General features: G+C 33.4%; 3 protein-coding genes across 3 annotated transcripts; all 3 read right to left on the bottom strand.

Annotated features, from left to right (window-relative positions):
- Window positions 1–336: 336 nt before the first annotated feature.
- PDLP6 (plasmodesmata-located protein 6) lies at window positions 337–3,017 on the bottom strand. Its single transcript, XM_047295350.2, has 3 exons — window positions 2,099–3,017; window positions 915–1,040; window positions 337–820 (listed from the first exon to the last, which is right to left on the bottom strand). Exons 1-3 carry the CDS (start codon window positions 2,805–2,807, stop codon window positions 810–812), a joined length of 846 nt encoding a protein of 281 aa, XP_047151306.1. The 5' UTR covers window positions 2,808–3,017; the 3' UTR covers window positions 337–809.
- Window positions 3,018–12,004: 8,987 nt separating this feature from the next.
- Window positions 12,005–15,567, bottom strand: LOC124823177 (ubiquitin-conjugating enzyme E2 variant 1A-like). Its single transcript, XM_047295349.2, has 5 exons — window positions 15,407–15,567; window positions 13,891–14,030; window positions 13,235–13,360; window positions 13,037–13,163; window positions 12,005–12,264 (listed from the first exon to the last, which is right to left on the bottom strand). The coding sequence occupies exons 1-5, from the start codon at window positions 15,432–15,434 to the stop codon at window positions 12,206–12,208; spliced, it is 480 nt and encodes a 159-aa protein (XP_047151305.1). The 5' UTR covers window positions 15,435–15,567; the 3' UTR covers window positions 12,005–12,205.
- Window positions 15,568–16,337: 770 nt separating this feature from the next.
- LOC124823175 (Class II aaRS and biotin synthetases superfamily protein) lies at window positions 16,338–22,769 on the bottom strand. Its single transcript, XM_047295348.2, has 7 exons — window positions 21,406–22,769; window positions 20,489–20,668; window positions 19,957–20,217; window positions 19,597–19,731; window positions 19,010–19,291; window positions 17,281–17,421; window positions 16,338–16,805 (listed from the first exon to the last, which is right to left on the bottom strand). The coding sequence occupies exons 1-7, from the start codon at window positions 22,720–22,722 to the stop codon at window positions 16,503–16,505; spliced, it is 2,619 nt and encodes an 872-aa protein (XP_047151304.1). The 5' UTR covers window positions 22,723–22,769; the 3' UTR covers window positions 16,338–16,502.
- Between the last annotated feature and the right edge of the window lie 2,826 nt (window positions 22,770–25,595).

Genomic DNA, 25,595 nt, shown 5'->3' with positions numbered 1-25,595 from the left:
ATTGCAAGATCATGATTCGGCATCCTTACTTGGTCAGTATTCAATGTTTTCTTTTATCAGAAAAACGTATCGCATGAAAATTGCAGGGATATATGATGAAGTTAGATAGCAAAATTAGTGAAATTAATCATTACAATAACTCTCGATTGATAAAGAAAAAGGTGTACATGTACATCTACTTTCTCATCTGGTTGTATATTTATTGAAGGATGAAACAGAAATCATAAATTAACACCTGCAGCTGCACGAGCACGAGCATATCTGGTATGGGATGATTATAATGACCATTTCATAAGTCGCAAATGATAGCAAACTGGGACAACGATTTGACAGAAATTTCATCAAACCTTTTTCTTATTATCACTTTTGGGATCGAAAGTAAGGCTCTTGGTGGTGATTAACATGAAAAGTAAGAAAAAAAACTCTGATTATTATACCCTTCAAAGCCTATAACAAAGCATGCATGCTGCAGTTTTCACTAAAGCGTTCAGTATTTGTACACGTTGGTGGAGACTAGACAAGAAAACGAATGGTCACAGAGAGTGGAATCTTTGAGCCTTTTTTCTCCTTATTGCAACCCATTGTGTGACTTGTTTCATGGAACAACTTTTCCGTAACATCTTTCTATCTATACCTTCACTGGTATTCTTTATAAAAGGAACCAAGCACGAAACTTAGAAGATAAGAATAAGATGGATCGATTACAAAAAGGAAATTCGAGACCGAGGGACTAAGAGTAGCAAAAGAACTACCGAAAGATAAAGCAAGGGCAAAAGTTCAATCCCAGAACTGTGCACATATTATGTTGTTTATTTACCACCTGCATAATTCAGATAAAGAGATGCATTGTCACAATATAAATAATCAAACACTTGAAGAAAATACAGTTAGATGCATAGTAACAGGAACCATACCTTTCTGCTTTTCGCACACTTTGGACAAGAAGGAAAGGAAAACGATGATCAGAGCAACACCGGCAATGAGTCCAATCAGTATGGCGAGTGTCTTCTCGATCTCATCATCATTGTGATTGCTGTCATCTGCATTGTTCATATTAAGTAAGAAAATTGGTAAAATAGCGCTGTAAGAGTACACACAATGAAATTGAGTTCTTTTATTCCCCGAATTCATCACCGATCTTGTGTTCTGTATTAAGTGTAATATGCTTTTTTATTCTGTTCAAATGGTAATATATTATCATAATTCTTGATGAAATCAAAGGGGCACATCATCATCGTCCAACAGTTGTTACTGGAATGTTTGTGTATCTATTTACCGAAACACTTTGACGAGGCAAAATCATGGTAGACCAAGCAAAAATTTGCACATCTACTTTTTCCCTTTTATATTCCCAGTATCAATTATCATTTATTCTCCTCGTTTGCTGAGCCTAAAGAATAACTTTCGATAAAGAATATAAAAAGGAGCACTGCAGCAGTGAAGCACATAGAAAATTCAGATACATACGTTCTTGAAAGAAGAAATGATGACAATCACATAATTTTGAATAAATAATCAGGTCACTCGCTTAAATTAAAGCCAAAAAAGTTAATAGTTACACGAGTAATCTAGTGAACCCATCACTGACACTTAATGGAAATTTCCGATCTAGGACAAAAATTGATACCAACGAACCAAACAACAGACACCTTGTTGCCCACAAATACTGAGAAAAATGTACGATCTGTATAAAAATACTTTTTATCATTTATTTGATCAAACAAAAAACCGTAGTCTTACTTACCCTGTTCTTTCTCCCCTGTTCAAACATAAGTTGACAGTATCACACAGAACAGAAAACATTTTTCTCTTGTAAAAGGAAACAGAGTGTGGAAGTAAATTGAGTTTGAATACACGTTACCATTTGCCAGATCAGTTATCAGTTTCCACACCCAACTACGTACCACCTTTTTGAAGTGTGAAGTAACATCATAAAAACGAAATTCGAAAACTATTTAAGCAATGTCAATTTGTTTAATTAATTATTATTTTTTAAAAAAACATAAAAAGTTAGAGAAATGATTAGTAACACACAAGGAAAGAAAGTCGAAAGGGATGACCACACCACCGCGCGCGGTGGAGCAGTTTTTACGCTTACCGTTATTATTAGGGCGCGAGTGAGAGCCACCCTGGGAGTAGCGCGCGTAGCATTTGGCGAGGTACATCTCTGCCCAGGGGGAGGGCCCACAGTCGGTCTTGAGCCGTTGGATGGCAGCGGAGAGACAATCCTGGCACTCGGTGGGACTCAAGTCACCGGTGCACTGTGCCACACCCTGAAAATCCCCATACGAGCTTGTCCTGAAGGTCTTGTAAGTCCCATCGGGCGTCTGCAAATACGCCAGCACAGCGTCCCTCCGAGTCAACGCGTCCGAGGTCAACCCAACGGACGGCCCACATTTCTTGGTCACCACCGTCTTGTCCTCCACCCCGACAAACGTCGCATTGTCGTACTTCACGAAACAGCCCTCGAGCTGCAACGCGCCGCCGCAGGAGGCGAAGCAGAGCGTGCCGAGCTGAGTGACCGCACGCGCCACGCAGCGCGAACACTGGTCGTTGTTGAGGTCGCCGCGGCACTGGAAGAGGCCGTAGACGGTGTCGGAGGACGCGGCGGCAAGGGTGAAGTTGTTATAGTTGGCGAAGGAGGCCGAGTTGATGAGCGAGGTGAGGAGCGAGTTGACGGTGCTCTCGTAGGGCGAACCCGGCGTGTACTTGGGCTGGGAGCAACCGCCGAAGACGAAGGTGTCGATGGCGGAGGAAGAGGGGGTTGCGAGGACGGAGAAGACGAAGAGGAGAAGGAGACGATGCATGGTTGGGTTTGGCACGGTGCGTGCGTGGAAGCGAAGCGTGGTGTTGTGTTTTGGGGAGAGTGTTGTTGTTGTTACGGTGAAGGTTGCTTCCGATAGAATTTACGTAAGGAAGTCACCAAGTTGATGCAAGAAGAAGCTATTTATGGTTGTGGAAACAAAAGCAGGAAAAGTAGACTCTGTTATGTGCTTTAACTTACTAACTAATAATCTATGCATATGCATGTCTTCGTTTCTTTTTATATATATAGTACAGCTACATCACAACTATATTTAAATTATAAAAATTCACTGAAAATTATTAATAGATTTTTCTTACATTTTGAGAAGGTGTTGTTATATTTTAGGAAAATATTATATAGTATGAGTCATGAATCGAATGATGAACAAATACTTACATATCATATGAATTGGTCGGTGACATCATAAAAAAAAAGTTAATACTAAAAATAATTACATTAATCTTAAATGAATTATCGGATCCATAGATAATTAACCTTGAACCTGTAAATATATATTGAATTTTGAGGGGGAGGAGGTTGGGTTGAGTTAATGGCAGCGTGTATTGGTAGTGTTGTAGTGAGCAGATTAAGGTTGAAGTCAAAAAATGGTTAAGGGGGCTGGTAATGGTTGACTAGAAAGGCAAAAGGCTGGAGTCAGTTTTACCTACTACTACTATTATTTTATGGACGGAACACACTCACAAGATTTTTATAACAACTAATGTTTTAAACAAAAACTAACATATATTATTAATGATTGATGTTTATACGTATATAATTTGATAGGTGTGGTGATAAAAAATTGGTGAAATTGTAATTTAGATGGGTCCTATGTGTAAAGAGAGTGAAGTTGGTATGAGAGTGCACATCGCATTCAGTGGTATAGACCACAGTTGTTTTGCAAAATTTGTTGGTCCTTGGATTTTGTAATTGATAGGAACAGTTTGTTTGAATGGGAGTGTGTGACATTTGGCATATATATTTCCTTTTCTTTTCACGACATCACTAATTATTTGGGTCTTCCACTGTTAGACCACCACCACCTACAATTCAAACTAATATTAAATCTTCAATCTCATTTCATCACAAACATTCACTTCCAATGGGTGATCCAGGTGGAAAGGGATAACATCAAAATAACAACAATAATTATTATATTTTTTCTTCAAATAATATATTTTTTCTAAAATAAAATAATTATGTACTCTATAACTGTCCGATTAATATATTTTTTTAATTGATCAATTAATTCTTATAAAATTCGTCATTTTCTAAAACTTCATAATAACGTGGACTAATTGATTGTAATTTTCTGTACGGTATTACATGTAAAACCTAATATGATTAATAAAATAAAATATACTTATAGGTTATTGAACAGATCAATTCTAATTAAAAATTCATTACAAAATCTATAAATAAAGAGATCAACAAAACTCCCTTTAAGATTTAGGATTTAGAGTTTAGGATTGATGACAGATACACTCCGTTTAACTTGAAGAACAACAAAACTCGATGAAAGAAAACTAACAATTAAATGTAAAGAAATAATTAAATATAGAGGGATAGTTCTTGAGACAAATGTCTAAAACAAATTATATAAAGTTTCACAAAATTTAATATAATTCAGTAATTTCAATATAAATATATAATTCCAAGGTTTTTTAAAAATATAATATGGACATGCTCCTACGTATTACTTTTTCATTAAACGATTTGTTTTTATTGTTTAAGTTTTCATCTAAATGACATGTATATAATTTGTCCAGGTTGTGATGAGATGACGTAATTAATGGATGGTTGTGTTTGCAATTGGGATTTTAAAGATGCAGTTGGATCCTTCAATGAAACCTAACATTCTTAAACATCCACAAATGCTAACATTTCGTTTCAAAATTTCAATTTATTATACCTCTCTAAATAGATAAAGTTAAATTACTTGAGATTTGCACATTATAAGAAAATAATATTCTTTTAAAATAAATTGTAATTGAAAAATATTCAGTAGCGTGTATATTAATTTTGGCTGAAGAAATATGGTCTATTCAAACACATGTGAGCTCAACCTTCACTTGAGCATCTTTCATTGGAACTTTTAGTTTCTGCAGAATATGTATATTACAATTTACTACACAACTTCCTTCTATACAAAGCCAAAGAGGCATATATACATATATTATATTTATATATTGTAATTATTAATTCTAAAAGTGAAAAACATATTTTATTATTTTTATATAAAATCGTCATTTGTGATATATTGAGAATTTATTTTATAACAAATATATATTATGAAATAAAAATTGATTTGTAGAAAATAAATTATAAATTCTATTAAGATACAACTATTAATTTTGAATAAAAAACAAATATTAAAAGTGAATTATTGAGCGAAAAAGAAGTAAAAACAGCATATTTATGTATACAAACCTATAAGTAACTTATTTAATTAAATAATAATCATATTGCTTAATTAAATTGTGTACCTAAAAATATAAATATGTTATTCTTTACCACTTTAATTATATTAATTAATATTTTCCCTTTATAGAATTAAACAACCATACGAATGATAAAAACTAAAAAAAAACATAATAAATTTATAACTAATGAATGTTTAAAAAAAAGTCACATTTTGTAGTGAGTAAAAACATATTTAAATTTGTATAGTTTTACTCTTGAGACTTTAAGTAAAGAAGACCATCAAAACTATATAAAAGGCAGCATTAGTGACATATCTAATCGACATGAAATCTTAACAAAAAAAAGTACATCTTTTGAAATTTCCTAATTTAAAGCTATTATGTATTATTGACATTTTTTGAGACATTTAGCTGACCTATTAAGTTCCTGTTTGAACATAGTAATAATTCATTATTATTATAATAATAATAATAATAATAATAATAATAATAATAATAATAATAATAATAATAATAACCTTCGTCAAGATCTAATTATTATACCCACAAAGAATCATAGAATCTCTATCGTTGCCTTGCCACTTTTTTTATTTTGGTCCATTATTTGTACAAAATGCACATATAAAAAACACAACCTATGTTTTATCTCATTTAAATACAACTTTAATGAAGTATATTTTATCTTATAAAAAAAATTAACAAAATTATGAAGAAAAAACATAAGTTAACCGAAAAAGTTTATTTTGAATGACTATAGAATTATTTTGTTCGACTCTAAATTTGTTTATCAATTATCTTACGTTACTAAAAAAGAGAAAAATATATTTTAAAGTTCTAAGTAATATAAAACTACAATCACATAATTTATATTGGTAAAAGAATTGAATTTGCAATGGCATTTGCTAGCTGGCAATTGTAATTGTTTGAGGTTGGCCCACAACACAACACAAGAACCCCCGTGAGTCATAAAAAGTAGTTCATCAAAATTATTTGAGGTAGATGGACATGTCCTTATTCAATTTAATCTACAAAGCAACAATTATCATTAAATTATTCACATTTTTATTTTTAATTAATATTAAATTATTCATCTTTTATTGGATAAATTCCGGAGGATTTCAAATATAAATGATAAATGTTTTCATTATTATATTTTCATTTTTTAATCTTATGTCAATTCTTTTTATTTATTTACGAATGCTCGGTTAAGCCTAATTAGAGTCATTTGATGATGTATGTGAATATTAAAAACATACTCCTATTTTCCCATTATAAAATATTATAAAATCATTGGATTTAATTGGATAAATATATACAAAAAATAGAAAGCAATAATAAATATAAATAAAGTTCACACTCAGTTTGGTTGAGTCTAGAACAAATCTAAGATGAAAATAAGGATATATAAAAAGACATGGCATGAGAAATAATTTTGGAAATTGTAATTTTCATTTTATCAATTCAATTTTCTTTTTATTATCTCTTTTAGTCTCTTATATATATATATATATATATATATATATATATATATATATATAATTTCTACTTTATTTATTTTATTTATATTTTACTATCAAAACACTTTGTAATCCATGTGTTCATTTTTCTTGAACTAAGTAAAATTTAGTATTTTTGAATCGGGGTGAAATATACTATTTATAAAAAAAACATTATAGTTAAACTAAAATAAGAATATATTTATTATTTTTCTTGAAACTCCTTCTCTAATTCTTTCTTTTTATTCCATCGAACGAAAAACAAAACAGAGAAACATTCTTTTTGTAAAATGAAGACTCGTTTGTTTCAATTTAAAAGAGACGGAAAGATACATGAAAGAAAGAGGGTGAAGTTTCTTTCTATAACATATTATCATTACTTCATATATTTTTAAGGCTGTTTATGTCATTTTAGTTATATCTTTTGTTCAATCAAACAAAAAATAGTGATTTGACTTAAATGACATGCAAATATAATAATAAGTAAAAGTATATGTTTTTTAATAATTCATTATTTGGATTGATAGAGAAAGAAAAATCTAAATCCTCTTTAATTTTGTTAAAGAAATTTATGTTATACATTATATAATGTTGGAAGTTTTAAATTGAATAAAAATAACACTAACTTATATTATATAATAAAATATGAAATTGAAATATAATTAAAGTTAAGTTTCTTCTCATGTTATTAAAGTTAAGTCTATTTGGTTTTAAAGTCTATTTCTTCTTACATCATAAAAAGAAACTATATTTGTTTTTAATTTTTCACTCTTTTTTTTTTATTTTCCCTTTATTTTTAAAGCAAATATATGAGAAGCTTACAAAGAAGTTGAAAACTTGTGTTACAATTAATGCAAAAGGTATTAGAATTGATTGATGTTTACGCAGTTGTAAGGACAGATTAGCTGAAAGTGAATAGAAGATGTTTAGTGTCTAAGCATAGTTGTTAGTTTTGTGCTAATCCTATAGTTGGCAAAAAGCACATAATCATTCACACCAAACAAACAAACATGAAATTTGCTAGAAACACAAGATATTGCACAAAAAAGGCATCCAACTTAAGCGTGACAAATTCTTACCAAAACCCACTATTACAATAGTTATTAGAATTGGACAAAGACGTTTCTCCGTCCCTCCAATATACGTTAGAGTGAGAAGCTTCGTTGCCTTCTAACTGTTCGAGAAAAAGCCTCAATGGTCAATTCAACCCGATCGAAGCTGACTGATATGGATTACATTACTACCAAGAAACCCTCATGCACGTCACTACGATTTTCCACGGATAATAATAAATTTGAAAAACCTGCAGAAAGACCACGCCATTTTAAGTTTCAACATTTTCAATTGGTCCTCAAGCATGTGATGTGCTTCTGAAAATTATGCGAAAGATTGACTCATTCGCCAAGTTATTCAACGAATAGAAAGATGTATGTGTGGATGAAATTAAGATAAATTAAAAGTTCTATTGTGTTTTGTATTTTAGTGTCACAATTTAGCATGAAAAAAGATCGCAAACACTAGGATGCCCTACCATCACAGGGGATTAGAGAAGGGGAAATAGTAAAACAGACACAACAACATGTCACCTTCAGTAGACAACCCAAATTAACTTTAATTTTGGAGAGGGTTCTTTTTCTTTTTATTATTGTTTGTGAGAAAATAGATAAAATAAAGATGTGAAAATAGATAATATGACTGAAACTTTGATCTCTTTGATCCTTGAAAATTATTTTCATATGCTTTGTGTATTTATACATATATATGAGTACAAGATAACGAAGAAATTTGTGAGGGAAACCTGTGTTTGATGGAAAAGTTTGATTAGGTATTCCAATTTCCACCTATCAAATATAGCATGAAAAGAAGAGAAGCAAAGCACCCAAACAACTTCAATTATTTTGTCTTCTTTTAACTTGTCGGGCAATAAGAAAATTTATTTATTTATTCCTCATCACATAAGAACAAAAAATATAAAAGCTCATAAATTAATGGCCTAGACTTCTTTTGATGAACAACATTCGAAAGTGGAATTTCTTTTCGTGCTTTGTCTGTCTGCATTTTCGTTTAATTATAGAACCATTACATTCATCTGCAGTAATCAAATTCCACAGCCATAGGGTGTAATTTTTCCACTGAAATTTAGACTTTTTCAACGTTTTTCTTCCTCAAAAAACCAGTCTCCATTTTTTTCTTTATTGCCCGATCAAGTCAACCGTCAAAGGGTGAGTTCGTTGATCATCATTAAAGTAATTAACTAGTTTGAAATTTGATCACCTTAACTTGTCAATATAGATAAGAAATTCTGCAAACTTAATGAGTAGTCAATTATGTGGCTTTGGGATTGCAAATCTTACGTCTTATATACTTTCATATGAATCCGTGAAATTATGATAAAGTTTGGTCCAAACACTGAGGTGAGTAGAAAGATTTCCATTTTGAGATTAACATAATAATTGAAGTTGATATTGAAAGAACACAAGAATTTATACTTTTATGATCATTTTATTTTTGTACGTGTGTCAAATGAATGTAAAAATGTGTTATGATACCATTAGACTTTATGTAAGGTATGGTTGTAGTTGAATAAGATGAAGTTGATTGATGTCTACGTATGAAGCAAGGTCCCATAATTGACTAAATATAAACAGAATTCCTTCAAACACGTCTAAGCACGATCTCAATATACATGGTCAAGTCATTGTACGAAGCATGACACATTAAATACATCTCTCTTTTTTTTTTCTTTCTTTTCCCCCAGAAATAGTAAAAAAAAAAGGGTGAAAGTAATCATGGTTTGTTTCAATGATTGAGCAGTAATATATTTATAAAACGCTTAAACATTCGACGTATTGTTTAAGTTTCAATCTTTGTTTCTCACCACACAGAAACAGAAACACAAACGGTTGGTGGGTGCAGTAGCTGATTGGTGAGGAGTGAGCATTGGGTGTTCCATCAAAGGAAAAAGAAAAGCGAAAGAGCATTGAAAGAGAGAAGGAAAGTCACCTCAAGAGTTCAATAATGAAAGGGGCAAAGCCATTGGTTTCATTGATCACTATGGAAGTGAGTGTTGTGTAATATTTTTTGTTTACATGACAACTTATGAGGATTTTTGTCTTTGACTTGTGATGTGCCTCCACAAGAACACATCACTACAACTCTACATTAGGCTTTCTGCCTCAACTTCCGACCAAAAAGCCAATTTCATTTTGCCCCTACGGATAAGGTTTTGCTATTGCATCACTGATTTATTATGCTCAATCAATCAATAATAATGAATTTATTACCTTTGCATGAATGAATGCATTGCCCAATTTAGCGTTGATTGAATCTCTGTCTGCATTCTATATGGTATCATTACCCTAATATATATACACAAACTTCAAGGATGCGATGGGAAACATGCACATAAATTATTGAAAACCAACCCATGCTGCTATTGCTAGCTACATAAGAACTTTGGATTCAGCGTATCCACAGCCACGTGAAACTTTCATATATCAGTCTATTCATTCTATTAATGCAACAAAGGTTTCACTACAGCAAACCCCATGAAGTAAAACTTGAGTATGTTAAGAAAAGAAAATACAGGAACATAGATGTTAGGGTTTTAAAGGTTAGAGACTACAAAAGCAGAATCAGACTAAAATCAATTAATGTTCTTTTGTTTTTTCTCTGGTGAGTGCTTAATGGTATATAAAATGAATGGATGGACATTTTTCCTTTTCTTTTTTCTTCTGTAAATCAGTGCTGTAGACAGCTCCACATTTGTATTATCACTTGTACTCCAAAAGACTCGTATACTCTCACATGTCCCTGCCACTCATTATTATGAATAATGTTTGCTCAATTAAATTGACAAAAATGTCTTCTTCCCCATCTCATCATGCCTTGTATCCATCTTCACAATTCGTATATATCACCATGCTTACAATATCAATCATCATGTTATAATGTATTATTCCTTTTCCCTCTCTGACTATCATCAATTCCTGTTGCCATGTATATTAACTATTCCATTTTCCATAGATCCTGTGATTTTATGCTTTAGATTTTATACTTGGTTGTGTACTCCCACAGTACAGTGCAGTCTATTCCACACCATCGACCAACAACATACTGGAAGCAAATGAAACACATGTACACATTGTATACCTTCAAGTAAATCAAGGCCAAATCATTCAATATTTTAAGTACTATAATGTTTCAATTTTCAATTCTTTTTAATCTATGCACCGAGTCATTTTCACAACTATTGGCCAAACATGATACAAATACCATCTTCTCTGTCTTCCCTTCTTTAAATTGGAATTATTGTCAATGAAACAACGCAAGTGGATTTGGTAAAACTCACCTTTGCTCTTTCCCGCAAAATTCATGACTTCAAAAATAGTGTTTTTTTTATCAACTGGAGTAAGTTTTCCCTTTTACTTATTGCCACGATTTTTTTTTATCAGAGAACCTTCCCTCACTCTTTCTGTGTTCACTTTTAAATTCAATTCTTACGAACCTATGTCTTCAGATAATGATTGCTATGACATACGACATTTACCATAATTATGTGATCCATCTATGAAATAATTTTATGGGTTGAATTTCTACTTGATTGCCTATTGTCAGCACAGCCACTCGCACGTCATTTCCAACAATGTAGTGCAAGGAATTTGAAGGTCTATACGGAAATGTAGAATGTTGGATTGTCAACAATTATTGCAGTTTAAGGGTTATAAGCTTTAAACATAGGAATTTGGATTAACAGTTTTTGCATTTTCATAGTGGGAAATACTAGAAAATTTTGTTGTGAACTATCTTAAGTTGGGGCTTATGGTATTCTGGTCCGGATCCTGAGAAATTAGATAATTGAATAATGTGTTTATTGAGATCTAAATCGTATCTTATTAGATAATTTAGTCACCCCTATTTGAATCCATTAAAAGAGGTGGAATAAATAGAAATGCAAACAAGTTACATTATATTATATTCAATTATACTAACTATTTTTTAGATTAGACAACTAATTGAGATATTGATTAAGAAATCAATGGATTAATTATTTTGACAAGTAGAATTAATAAATAATATTAAAAGTATAATTTTAAAAATTCCCAATACAATTTCATTAAAAGTACTTCTAAGCTACACCCTTTCATACGGTAAAAACATCATGATTTTTGGAAACCAAGTTGGAAAAACAATTCAATGACAAATTGAATGTTATCCCACAAGACTAGGATCAAAGTACGTATACGGCTCACACCTACACAAACGAATACATAACACAGTTCCACAAATTAGAATCCACAGTAAAGACAGCTTCAACACCGTTCACAATAAATTTTCAAGGATACGATGGTCGCTCTTTAATTGCTCCAGGGTTCATAAGCAAGTAGTCCATAATTACATTTATAAATGTGTTAACCCACAAAAGGGATTATCGATCGAATACAATTATATACATTATTATCCTTTGATTCTCACCTGAATTACATGATACAACATCTCAGGACCAGCCCCTTTTGGTCAATCCTGCCATCTTCGTTGCCTGAAAGTCATACACATGATTCAGCTTCCACATACAATTCTTAAGATTCGTAAGACAAATGCAAACCTTCTCCAACAACCGAGTACAAGTTGCAACAATCATATCACGGCAGCTTATAAGCTAGTCATCACAAGCTAAGAGATAGGAGTTTAATATTTTTTTATCTAGTTTATGTACATTTTCTTATTACGGCTTACTAAGCTGTTGCAACCTAAATGGGACTGGATTAAATGAAACCAATCATCAAATTTAGTAAATAATAACTGTTACTTTCCATTACAAGTAAATTTTATTAACCCGACTATTATAAATGCATGACCACATATATATACATACATAGAATTAAACATTCATAGATATGTAATCAAATTGCAACTGTTTACTTTATTTTAGAAAATATGCAAGTTAAAATAAATCGGGGGACGAAATATCAGATAATTTTTCAATCATATGAAATTTTGTAAACTTGATATACTCGAGATTTGACAATACAATAGTGTACATTTGAAATATACTTGTCAAAGATTCAAGTCTATAAATATCAAATCCAGGGAATACCCACACGGATGAAATACACTGTGTCAAGTAACAAAACAAGGTAAATCCAATTACTTATTGATATGAAACTACAAAAATCCAGCTAACTTTGTAAGCGATCTCTCCATACAACATAAAACACTAAATTTAATGAAAAAACACAGCAATGGATAAAACAAAGATGAATTATAGAAAGGCTATTTAGTAACAACAATCAAAAATAAGATTGACACACCTTCAGGTGGCTGAGCTAGCTTCCGATTTTGCGGAGACATCATTTCTTTCTTCAATTGCATCAAAATGTCTTCCATTGTACACTCTCTTTGCCAATTAGCAAGCATAGGAAACAGATGTGGCTCAACCTGGAAATTCAGATATAAGATCGAATCCAATCACACAACAAAAAGGAATCCTTAATAAAAATGATACCTACCACTCCAGTTTCGTGATTGACACAAGTCATGTTAATCCTAGTCTGAAATCTAACAGATGGTGGATTTTCAGGATAACCCTTGCCACAAAATAATTTCAGCTGGTAGATACGCCCTTCATGAACAGTCTGGTAAAAGAACAAGATGGCCAATTCATCAAAAATAATATTTTGTTTTGGCAGATACTATTTCTACATAGCAACAACAAGGCAGTACGCATAACCTCTTCATAGAATTAATTAATGATTAATTAAACAATATTAGTAGTTACTAATACAATTTAAACAGTGGCTAAGAGAAAGAAATATCTGAATTACATGGTGTACTATAAAAAAGGGCGACTCCAAAGGAACCATCGCCCATAAGGCCATAACCATTTAGTTACCAAAGCAATGTTCTAGGAAACCAAATCGCTGATACCAATACACTCCCCATTCTGATTAAAAAATAATCAGTTCCCAAATTAGACACAGACACCAAACTTAGCTAACACAACAATGATGAAGTGTATTTTCATAAAAATCGAAAGGCATAAATAGAGAGCCATACTGCCTTAGGCTAATAAATTTCTAGAAAAACAATAAGTTCAGCAATTTTGCCAAGAGGTTTTCACTGCATCAAGTGTACCAGAGTTGATCCAAAGAACAGAACAGCTTACACCAGGGGGGCCAATAATAGTCCCGGTCCATGACTGCATGTATATATCATCAGCATCATCCATTCCATAGCTAACGGTTCCATCTCCAATTCCCTTCTCACCTCTCTCTAGTTCTTCCAATAATCTGAAATTCCTAGGAACTGCATACATAAAACAGAAATTTTAACATAGGAGTAAAACTATAAATCTACATTCAAGAAAAAAGCAGTTGCAATCAAAGATGAGCACAATTCAATGATCAGTGATAAATTACATTTACAAGTTGGAAAAAGGGGATAGTGTGCAAATCAATTCACTAACATTATGTTGCAGTCCATAAATCTGGAGTATATGTTTGTCACTACTGAACATCTCAGTTCACACATCCACTATAATTCATAAAAGGAGAATGAGTGGATCCAAATACTGTCAAGTTTAGTAGCAAAGTTATTGAATTGTCGGCTTGATTTTAGCCCGAGAGATCAAGCTGGCATTATAGTATACCACAAGTGAACAAGCTTGCCTGATTTCAGTTCAAAAACAAGTGAACTAATTTTAAATTATTAATAATATGTCCTTATTGTCGTGTGACCCATTCGGACAAAGTTCATATAATTACTCCTCGTCAATTATAAGGATCCAAACGGAAACACTTAAACCAATTAACCACAAAGGAAATATTTTTAGACACTAGATTCCCATGAAATTTCCTAGCAGACAACAAGATCCCTCCTATAATTTCCTGCTCCAGACCGTAGAACGTTTATCATAATCTCAATTTTGGCACCACCTCCCCAGAATCAGTGTATTTGCAAGGTTGCAATCATAGTAATAGTTTACGTGTAGAGAGAGGATTTTAATTAGAGAAATTAATAGATAATTACATCACCACTCCCCTCCACAGTTTTTCCTAATTTCACTTCCATTCTTTCAATCTTTGTATTTAAATTATTTTCTAACCTTATAACGTCAAGGAACGATGACAAAGTGAGTGGCATAGTAGAAGACAGGACAACAATGCAGCAAGATACAATTAAATATTCAGAGAATATGCTAGAGCATGGTACCCAAGTTTCCAAGCTAAGTTAACGGAACAGCAAAGAACTTTATGTACAATCTCAGCAAGCAACAACACTAAAAGAGGAAGTATTCTCTAATAAATAGAAACAAAGAAAACTCAACCCTTACAAAAATAAAGGCTTTTTATTTCTATTTTTTTAGCTTTTTCTGTTTGTTTATCATACTGCTAGTTTCTGGTTTATGTTAATGATATAGCACATACATATTCAACACGATCACAACTAAAGACACAGTATTTGTATCATCATTGGGCATACACAACAGCTGAACTCCTAGACCAACGAACCCCGTTTGGAAGTATATAAAAGAAATAGATGCAAACAGCGGTTGTAGATTATATTCAGAACAAGCAGAAAGTCGTCCGCAATTAGAGTAAAGAGAGAAACAACCTCCAAAAAAATGGGAAAAAAGAAAGGAAAGAAGAAGATAAAGAGATAACAGGAAATTGAGTACTGACCGACGACAGTAGATGGTTCGGAACCCATTGTTGAAGATGAATTCGAATTTGGAAGAGAAGAGGGTAGGGTTTTAGAATTGTGGGGATAGAGAAGAAAGTCACAAAGTTAGAGAGAGAGAGAGGGCGTGAATGTGATCCTGATTGAAGATGACTGAGACTCAAGTATAACAGCTGTAACAAAAAGTAGAAGTCCGTTACACCAACACCAACAACACGTACTACTCTATCTATAATTAATTAACTAATGCTAACAATTAATTTATTAATATAGTAATACTTAGTGCAGTAGAGTGTACCAAGCCTACCCTACACCTACGTTAATTGCCACTTCAAACTCCTTAAACTAATTGGGCTTATGCTACTTAATTAAGTTCCAACTTTTTGTTAACCAATACAATATTTATCGCATTAGAAATGTATAATTTTTGCATAGTTGTTTTTAAATAATTAGAATTATTTGACGCCTCAATTTTTATCTCTTATCCTTTTAGAATAGATATTATTAGCGTGACCTAATTAATTAATTAAAAAGATTTTTATTGCATGTTTATTAAGACAACTTCTGTGTGTTTTTACTCAATTCTCATTTTTAGTACAAATAAAAATAAGCTTTTCCTTTTACTTCCGACCTGTATTAAAAATACAAAATATAAAAATCATTAAATAACTATACTTTGGTTCAATTTTGAATGATAAACTACAAAATTAAATCAATATTTAAACCATACCACATTAGATAAACTTTAAGAATATCATTGACATTGTTTCAACCCCAGTTGGAAAAGGCTAACATGAATTGATTTAAGAGAACTTTAATCCATGTATCTATATATGTACGGAAAGTGAATAAGAAAAAGAAAGAAGCCGCAGACGTTTATATAAATTAAGCCCGATAGAAAAAGAACGAAGGACCATCAATTTTAAGTTTGAATTGAACACTTGGCAACTTGATATTTTTTTTATATATAAAAAAATGTAATTTCCTCAATTAACATCCTTAACTGAACATGAAATAAAATGTCATCAAAACTTGCACTCCCTCAGTATTGATGTTAAAATGATATCTGAACTACAAAGTTGAGTTGAGCCTTGAGCCTTAAGGGTATAACCGTTTACGAAGTTCCTCCACAAATTGTGTTCGAGGAGTCTTTATATCAATATTGGCCTCCAGATCTTTCAATTGCACCACACCTTCTTCTTTTACTTCCTGCTCATAAACAAGTACCATCCAAGGGATCCTTGATTCTTTTGCATATTCGAAGTGCTTCGTTCTTCTTTTATGGACCAAGAATTCTGCTTTCACCCCGGCATCCCACAGTTCTCCGGCTAGCTCTGCAGCAAGTGTTAAATCATTCCCCAATATGCTCACTAGAACTTCTGTCTTGGTTGGACGAGCCATCTAACACAAACCACAGAAAATTAAGACATACTACAAAATGGAAAAAAATAAAAAAATAAAAAAATCTACACAATAATGCCTAGACAATGCCACCGTTCAATCTTTCTTGGCCAGGAAAGTCGACGGTGGTGTTGCCTAATTTCTCAATAGACATTCATCAAGTCAAGTTCAACTAACTTGAATCACAAACGTCTCTAGTACGTAATGCAATCATGCAAACTGCATATTTGCATATATTTGGCTGTTTAGATTGATTCATTGTTAATAAATGATAAAGTTGATTTCTACAAAGTGAACTGGCTCGTACTCAAATAGTTTAGTTTTCTAGGCCTTTTATGATGACTCAACAGCTTAAAACCAAGTAAAACCCTAACTAAAATTACTGAACCTGGATTACCTGAATAAGAAAATATTTAATTGTTTAAACATAAGCATCTAAACAAGTTACTCATCACTTATCAAACATTTTGATCACCTGGTTCTGATCCTTTTGTTGTTGCTCCATTATGGCAAACACTCTCTCAATTCCCAGACTCACACCAACTGCCGGCACTGTTTTTGAACCAAACATCCCTATAAGGTTATCGTATCGCCCACCAGCAGCAATTGAACCAACCTGCTTAAAACACATTTCCATTGCCGAATAGAAGTTTAAAATCTCAACAAAACAATGTAAATGGAACACAGGCACTGAGTAATTGCACAAATATGACAACCATATATACCACAATAGTACACACTACAAACATGTTTCAGATGATAAGAACCTTGGGTAAAACACCATATATCCTTCTCCCATAAACTTAAGTGGTTTTGGGGCTCAGAATGAGAACCATAACACCGAACATCAGAAGTTAAAATAAATATGCCAGACAAAACAGAAAAAGAAAAGAAACCATTTACACAGACAGAAACATGTAGTGTGTTTCGATTTCAATTAGAAAATTATGTAGAGCTGAACAACAGCTAGATTTGGAAAAAAAAAAAAAGGTAACACATTGTAGCCAGCTGGAGTTTGAAGAGAATTTTGATTCTAAGTAGATCTGAAAAATAACATCAAACATGTTCAATAAGTGTTCAATGGAAACTGAAAATCGGTTTTGCTGTTCCAAGGAATCCAAGTACACCTGTAAAATTAAACTTCATAAAATATTTCCTCCAATTGTTTTCGCCATTGTGCCTTCTTTATTTTAAATGCGGTTGTATATTAAACTCGGACATCATGTTTCAGACAACCAGGTTCACTAGGTTTAACTAGCAAATAGCAATTCCAGGTAAGTGCCAGATCCATCTAAAAGAATAAGGAGCAGTGCTAATAATTATTGCTCGGTTCTTTTATTGTGTTATTAAGCACAATCATCTAATTAACTGCCCCCAGTCCCCCCAAAAACTTGAAACCTAGTCAGATGGGTTGAAACTTGAAACCACGTACAAACCAAAAAAAATATCAAACAGCAAAAAATCCAAATCATCCGGAACCTAGTCAGTTCTTGCTTGGATTCAACCAACACATCATCAAACCCAAAATCCTAAGTCAGCAGTCTTCACAGACCCCACATATAGCCAAGACAAGGAATTCAACATCCATTATCTTGCCTCCTATAGCTAATCACCCCTATGCTCTATTCCAGTCCTAACATCTCAGTGAACAATTTTCAACCTAAATTTCGTTATGAAAGTTGGGGGCATTTAATTGTACTTCTGTTTCCTGTATTTTAAAACAATGTGGTGGTTTAGTAATTAAAAAGTGAAAATAGGAAACGTAAAAAGGGAACAGAGAAACAAGTAAACACCCCCTAATTTCTCATCCTAACAAATCAAAAGCCACCAGCAGTCTGACATAAAACTTAGATTAACTTTGGGGGATCAAAATTAACATATTTCATATAAATAAACTCTTTCAAACTTAAACGCTATTTCATATTTTGCAATCTTTTTCTTATGTTTAACATAGAAAAGTTTTTTAAAAAAAAAAAAAAACTGTTTCACATTTTGTTTCATCTTGCGTTTCAATTGCGCATTTAAAATAAATGACTAATTAACATGTTTAGCCTGTCGCAGTTTGTAATGCGCAACACAGGGAACATCCACTATACCTAAACATCCATAATATGTTCTGCCCCTTAAAGGATGACAAAGACAAAATTTCCAGTATAATAATCCAGTTTTATACTGGAAAGAAGAAAAAAAGACATGAAAAATACCTGAGTGCCTCCTTTAAAAACAGCTTCAAATATAACTCCAGTATAATAATCCAGACCTCTGGCAAGACTCAAGTCAAAAACCACCTTATCAATCCGTTTTGATTTTTCAAGAGCTATAAATAAAATTTCCAGTTCCTTCAATGCTTCAGAAGCTCCTTCGTGTTTAGAGAAATCACTACCCTCTTGTATAAATTTAGATAATAATGCTAAAGGAGATCCTTTTTCCTTAACAAAAGTTTCAATTCTGTCAGCTGTCTCAGCAGTTAATCCTTTTTCTTCCACCTATAGCATCACAGTAAAAAAAGCACATTAACATAATAGACTAACCATGAAGTTAAATTACAAAATTAACTTCCAGATACTAATAGTTAATATGAAATGGTGTGAATTTTAACGCATTATACCTAAAAGTACGACAACAATAATGACAAATCTCAATGACCTAAGCCAGCGAATGGATGATACCTGTATACTTCTATAGATATATAAATCAAGAAACAAAATTCCTTTTTGGTTTTATGGGAAACTGCAAATTACAAACACAAACAACATATGCATGCATAGACACAAACAGCATATGTGCTTACCATTTCTTTTTTTATCTGTTGAAAAGACTGCTTGTCCAACTTGTCAATGCTTGAACATATTGTCCTAAACTTTTCCGGAGGAACACCGCATATTTGCATCATGCCATCCAGTAACTTTCTATGATTCAACTTTATCTGAGAAAAAGAGTCAAGAAAAAGGTAAAACATAAAAAACACTCATTCTGAGCCCGGTATTAAATATATTTTTAACCAATAAGTAGGAAAATAACTATGGATAATGTGACGGAACATGAAATAATAAATGATGGTTGATGCCAACTTAAATTTATGAACTCAATAGCCAGTACTACGATTTCACAGAAACAATACTTTTAAAGAATGAATATCATAGAAATCTACCTCATATTCCCCAATGTTCAGCTCATCAAGTAGTTCAGTCAAAATCCTAACGACCTCAAAATCTGGGCCCATTTTTTCAGGTGGAGTACCAGCAATATCAAAGTCACATTGATAAAATTCACGGTATCTTCCCTTAGATGGGTTATCCCTTCTGTAAACCTTAGCTATTTGGTATCTTTTGAAAGATGTCAGACCATTCATAGCCACAAACCTAGCAAATGGAACTGTCAAGTCGTACCTCAAAGAAAGAAGCTCCCCACCCTGTCAAAACAAGTTGATTATAAATTAGAAAGAAGTTGAAATAAAACTCTTTTGAATTTAGGAAGAAAGGGGCTACCACTCTGGCTTAGGATCCTAACAGTGGTACCTAAAAACAAGTCTGTATTCAGCACTGGAAATTGAACAAAGAAAAACTCTATACGGAAACATATACACTGCTCTAAGAATTTTGAACTCCGTCAGTTTATCCTCATAATATCATTGTCCAGAGATAAGCGAAGGCTTCGTCATAACTAGCAATAAACATATTTACCTGGTCAGCAAGATCATAAATCAACTTTGAATCTTCTCCGTATTTTCCCATGAGAGTTTCTCGCAATTCAAAAACAGGAGTATCTAAGGCAGTGGCGCCATGCCTCTCAAAAACTTCCTCTATTATTGAGAAAGCTTTCTTTCTAATCGTCATTTGTTCTTTAGCAAAATCACGAGTCCCCTGATAAATTGTATAGAGGAAATAAAGGTAAGATTACCAACAAATATATCCCACTCAGAAACATACATCCGTTAAACAAATCCATTATCTATAGACAACAAGCACAAACTACAGCCAAAAGAAGGAATATTAGTTCAGCAGTACAAGTTGTAAAAATACGGTTATGTATGATTCAAAGGAAGGTCTTGAGCAAAATGACTTAAAGTATGACCTGGACAATGAAGACTATCATTCTAATGTCTGTATCAGAGCGAACTATGGCTAACAAAAATCACTATAAAATTACAGATGCATTATCATCTAGATGTTTCCACTTCTTCTCATAAGCATATACATCCAATACCTGCCCCCACCTGGTCAACCCAGAGCATATTACTGTCATTTAAAAATTCTAATTGACTATTCTATTTGTAAAATGTCACTAGCAACAAAAGAACATCATGCACATGTATTCCATTGTTCTCTGTCCATCAGATACAATTAAGCCATTTCCTTTAAAATTGTCAATGAGTACACAATTTCAAATACATTTCAATTATTCAATACCAAAATTTCAGCAACTCAATTACAAGATTACTTGGCTTATATTCAATTAAATTTAACCAATAAAGTGCTCAGACATATATTTTTTCCCGGGCCATAACACAACGGAGTGAAAAACTTAAACAGACTACAACACACCCAATAAACACAAAGTTAATGAAATCAAACAGGCAGACAAACATAAGAGAAATTACCTTAGGAATCTTGGGCAATCTTCTGCTTTCATTGCTCTCCACAACATCCTTGACTTTCAATAAAAATTCGTTAAACTCGGGTTTGGTCAAATCCAAAAATGATAGAAAATCTGCCACCCAAGTCCCCAAAGCTAACTTTCCACGACTCTGTAACCTCTCCTTGAACAATGCCAAAATCGAGCTAGTCCCTTTCCCCAAAACAACTTTCTTCTTCTTCTTCTCTGCTTTCGAGTTCTCCTCTACTTTCGGATTCTCACCATTTTCCTTAGCACCTTTTATCACCTCATTCAATTCAGCAGCCTCTAGAACCGCAACCGCCGTCACAACTTCCCATGCCACAACTTTCCAAACCAACCCCAACAGCACAAAGACCTCGTGTGCAAACTTACCATACTCCTTTCCCAAAAACAAGTTAACAGCCTTGTTAAAACCACTGCTCAAACCATCCCCAACGGGGCATTCTTTCCAAAAAATTTCCCCAACACCCAATTTCAAATCACCACCACCAATACCCTCCAAATTACTCTTCGCCCGTCCCAAACTACACTCGCCAAGTTCACGCAATGCTGCCGCCAACGGCAGCAGAACGGTGCACACAGCTTCCTCACTCCCAATCGCGCTCTTAACCCCCGAATTCAACTCAACACGCATCCTCGAGTGCACGGACTTAGCATGCTCCCTCACACTCCCGTGAACCTTGGGAACCCTCGCGACGGATCGAACCTTCTCCTTACCAACCGACTTGGATCCGTTGAGCAGAACCCTCAAGTCCGCGGCAACGCCAACCTCCTCCTTCGAATTATGCCCATCGCCAGAATCCATCAAATTGAAGGCTGCCACGTCAGCCTTCAAGGCCTCGCAGGAGAACGCGGCTGCCACATCCGCCAACGCGGACAGCGCGGCGGAGTGATGGTCGAGAATGGCGGAAATCCCGAGCAGCGTGGAGCATGTGAGTTCATCTTCCGTGACGAGGTCAGCGTCATCGAATCGGAAAGTGCTAGGATTGGAATTGAGAGTTTCGGCGAGGACAAGGGGAGTCCGAGAGGGAGCGTTGGAAATGATGAGGCTGTTGAGAAGGACGAGAAGAAAGGCTCGGGATTCTTCTAGGGTTAGGAAATCCGGGACAGTGATGTTGTGATTAGACGAAGACGACGTCGTTGTCGCGGTGGTGGCCTTCTTGGAGAAGGAGGAGGATGAGAGTCTATCGAGTGCAGTTGAGTCGATCCGCACTTGCGAGAGAGCTGCGGCGACGGCGCAGACGGTGGAGGAGGAGAGAGAAGAAGCCTTGCCCCCAAGCGTGACAGAAGCTTCAGCCATGACTGTGTGAGTGTGTGAGGAGTGAGAAATGCGTGAAGCGAGGGTTTAAGTTGGGTTAAGTTCCGGTTGCAGGGTTTTCTTTTTTATCCTAACATTTTCTAATTCTTTCTCCCAACAGTTAAAACAATAAAAAAAGAAAGGTATAATACTTGCTCCAAGTTTTGGTTGGAAATATTCTAAATGGTTCCAATTTTTTTTATATTGTTTAATGTAATTTTAAAGAATGTAATTTGTGTTTAATTTGATCCTTTTTACAAATATCATTTAAATAGTTAACGGTCAGATATTCAGATGTGTAATTACAGAGTGAAATGTCATGTATTGACTTAGGTGGAGTTCTTTGTGGTATTGTGAGTTGGAAGGCAGGAAGAGGCCAAGCAGTGAGGGAGAAGAAGAAGGGAAGCGAACGGCTGAGGGGGTGAGGCTACCGAACAGTGGAGTTGATGGAGGTGTGTGCCGCGGCGAATTTCTGGTTCTTTGGTTTGCAGGTTTGGGGTTGGCGAAGATGATGGAGGTGTGTGTCACGACCGGCGCATTGAAGAAGGGAGAGTGGTAGTAGTAGCGGCGGCCATGGAGATTTCGCTGTTGGCTATGAATATTATACGAAACTCACGATTTAGGTTGGTGCTAAAGGAGGGAGACTCGTGATTTGCTTTAATGACGTCACGGATGGAGATGTGGTAGTTGCAAGTTCTCGCGATGAGTGACGTGATTGTTACGGTGACAACGGTCTAAAATGGGTTTTGTTGCACAGCAGTGGTGGCGGCCTAATGTTTTAGAAGCACAAGGAAGATGATGCGCGAAGATGGTGGTTTGGCAAGCTGCAAAGATGGTGATTCAACAATTAGGACTTAGGTGGTGAAGAAGATGATGAAGGTGCGAAGATGATGGTTGGCCATGACCATGGCGGCGGCGGTTAGGGTTAGGTGGTGACTAGGATTTCTGTGTAGGAGAAATTAGGATTTTTTGAGATAGGAGATGATGATGACGTGTCAGAGTCTAAACATCTGACCGGTAACCATTTACACGCTGTTTACAAAAAGGACTAAATTGAACATAAATAACGTTCTTTAGTACAATATTGAATAGCAAAAAAAAATTATGACCATTTAGAATATTTTCAACCAAAATTGGGACCAAATAGGTATTATACAAAAAGAAAAAAAAACGTTATAATTCTACCTCAAATAATTAATTTAGTTAGATGAATTTTTAAAACAATATTACAAATACAAATAATAAAGAGCACCCGTACGTAAATTTCGTAGTAGTCTATAATGCATCTTATCCAACATGTTTCAATATAAGTGAATATAAGTGAATCTAATCTTGTATGAAGGCAGTGTGTCTAAATCAATTTTGCATTTCAATTCAACACGTGGCATTCAATAAATCAACATTTTTTTAACTCCTAAATTCTTTTTCAAGTCGTGAAAAAGTTAAAATTCAAGAGATAATATGCAAGAATTAATAATGTGATTAATGTTTTTGAATTTTAAAATATCTTACTAATAAAGAAATTGACTTCGATAACACTTTTATGAGGTGTGTGTGATATAATAACCGAGTTATAGATAATTCACCACAATTAAGATAATTATCCAATTTTGTGTTTTATTTTTTTTTCTAACATCGTATTCAATGTAATTATTTATTTCTTCCTACCCAGTGGCTCTATTAGCAATTAAAGTATATCTAATCAAACTGTACACGTTATATTAAGTCTTAGAATGACTCAAATTAATATGATATTTGTTTGAAAACTTACTTGCATAGGTTATTTGATACATAAACTATATATGTAGAACTTAATATTATAACTAAGATCGCTTAAGAGCAAGGTTGACCTTTAGGTGTGAATAATTCAACCTGATCGTTTGATCCTATAAAACAAAAAATAGAAAATTGATGTCCTTATAAAAACAATTCCTCCTTGATGAAAATAAGGATAAAAACATTATAGTATTATTAGGAATTTAAGGTGAGTTAAAATCTTAACTCATATAAAAATGAGTAAAATATCTAATATATATATATATATATATATATATATATATATATATATATAAGCATATGTTCAAAAATTCATTATTTTAATATTTTAAATTGAAAGTAGTGTTTTGAATTTTAATGTATGTTTGTTTGCAAAATAAAACCTTCACAATTATATCAAAGTTAATTGATAATTGATCTTGGTGACATCCCACGAGTATGTATAAAGTAAGGGAAAAAATCTTAACATTTAAAGTTATTTGATATCGAAAGTCTTCTGTTTTAGATGTCAAATGGAAGACATTATAAATCATGAAAAAGAGGCTTCATCCATCCTCCTAAAGTAAAATTTATACTAGAAAGCAAATGGCTTATATACTAATTTGTTTTTTTTAGTTAAGTATTTTCAATGCAGTCTTAGTTTTTTAATCTTCTTAATTCTTGTTAATTTTTTAGAAAGTCCCCTAATTCTTGTTAACTTAATTTATTTTAATATCTTGTACAAATACCATTTAAATATATATCCTACTCACATCTTATCATCTATTTGGAACCTTGTTAGTACTAAATTAAATGAAATTAACAAAAATCAAAATCTACTGGGAAAAAAACAAAAGCCAAATTTATATTCAAGTCAAATTAAAATAGAAGAAACATTGAACACTTTGAAAATAGGGTCGGAAAATACGGTCGAAAAATAGGTTTATTTTTATTTTCGTTTCATTTGCTCTTTTTTAATTTTTTATCAGTTTTTTTTTTTAGGTTGGGTTAGAAGGCCCATAAGGCATGAGAAGTAGAGAGGTTTCAGTATGGCGAGTTACTCTCTCTGTTACCCTATATTCTCCTTACTCTTGTATTCACTTGAGGTCATTAAGAGAGAT

The sequence above is a fragment of the Vigna umbellata genome, chromosome 1, assembly GCF_029865625.1.
Source record: "Vigna umbellata cultivar VRB3 chromosome 1, Vumbellata_1.0, whole genome shotgun sequence".
Taxonomy (NCBI): Eukaryota; Viridiplantae; Streptophyta; class Magnoliopsida; order Fabales; family Fabaceae; genus Vigna; species Vigna umbellata.
The sequence above is the reverse complement of the archived record's forward strand: the minus strand, read 5'-3'. Positions and strand labels throughout refer to the sequence as shown.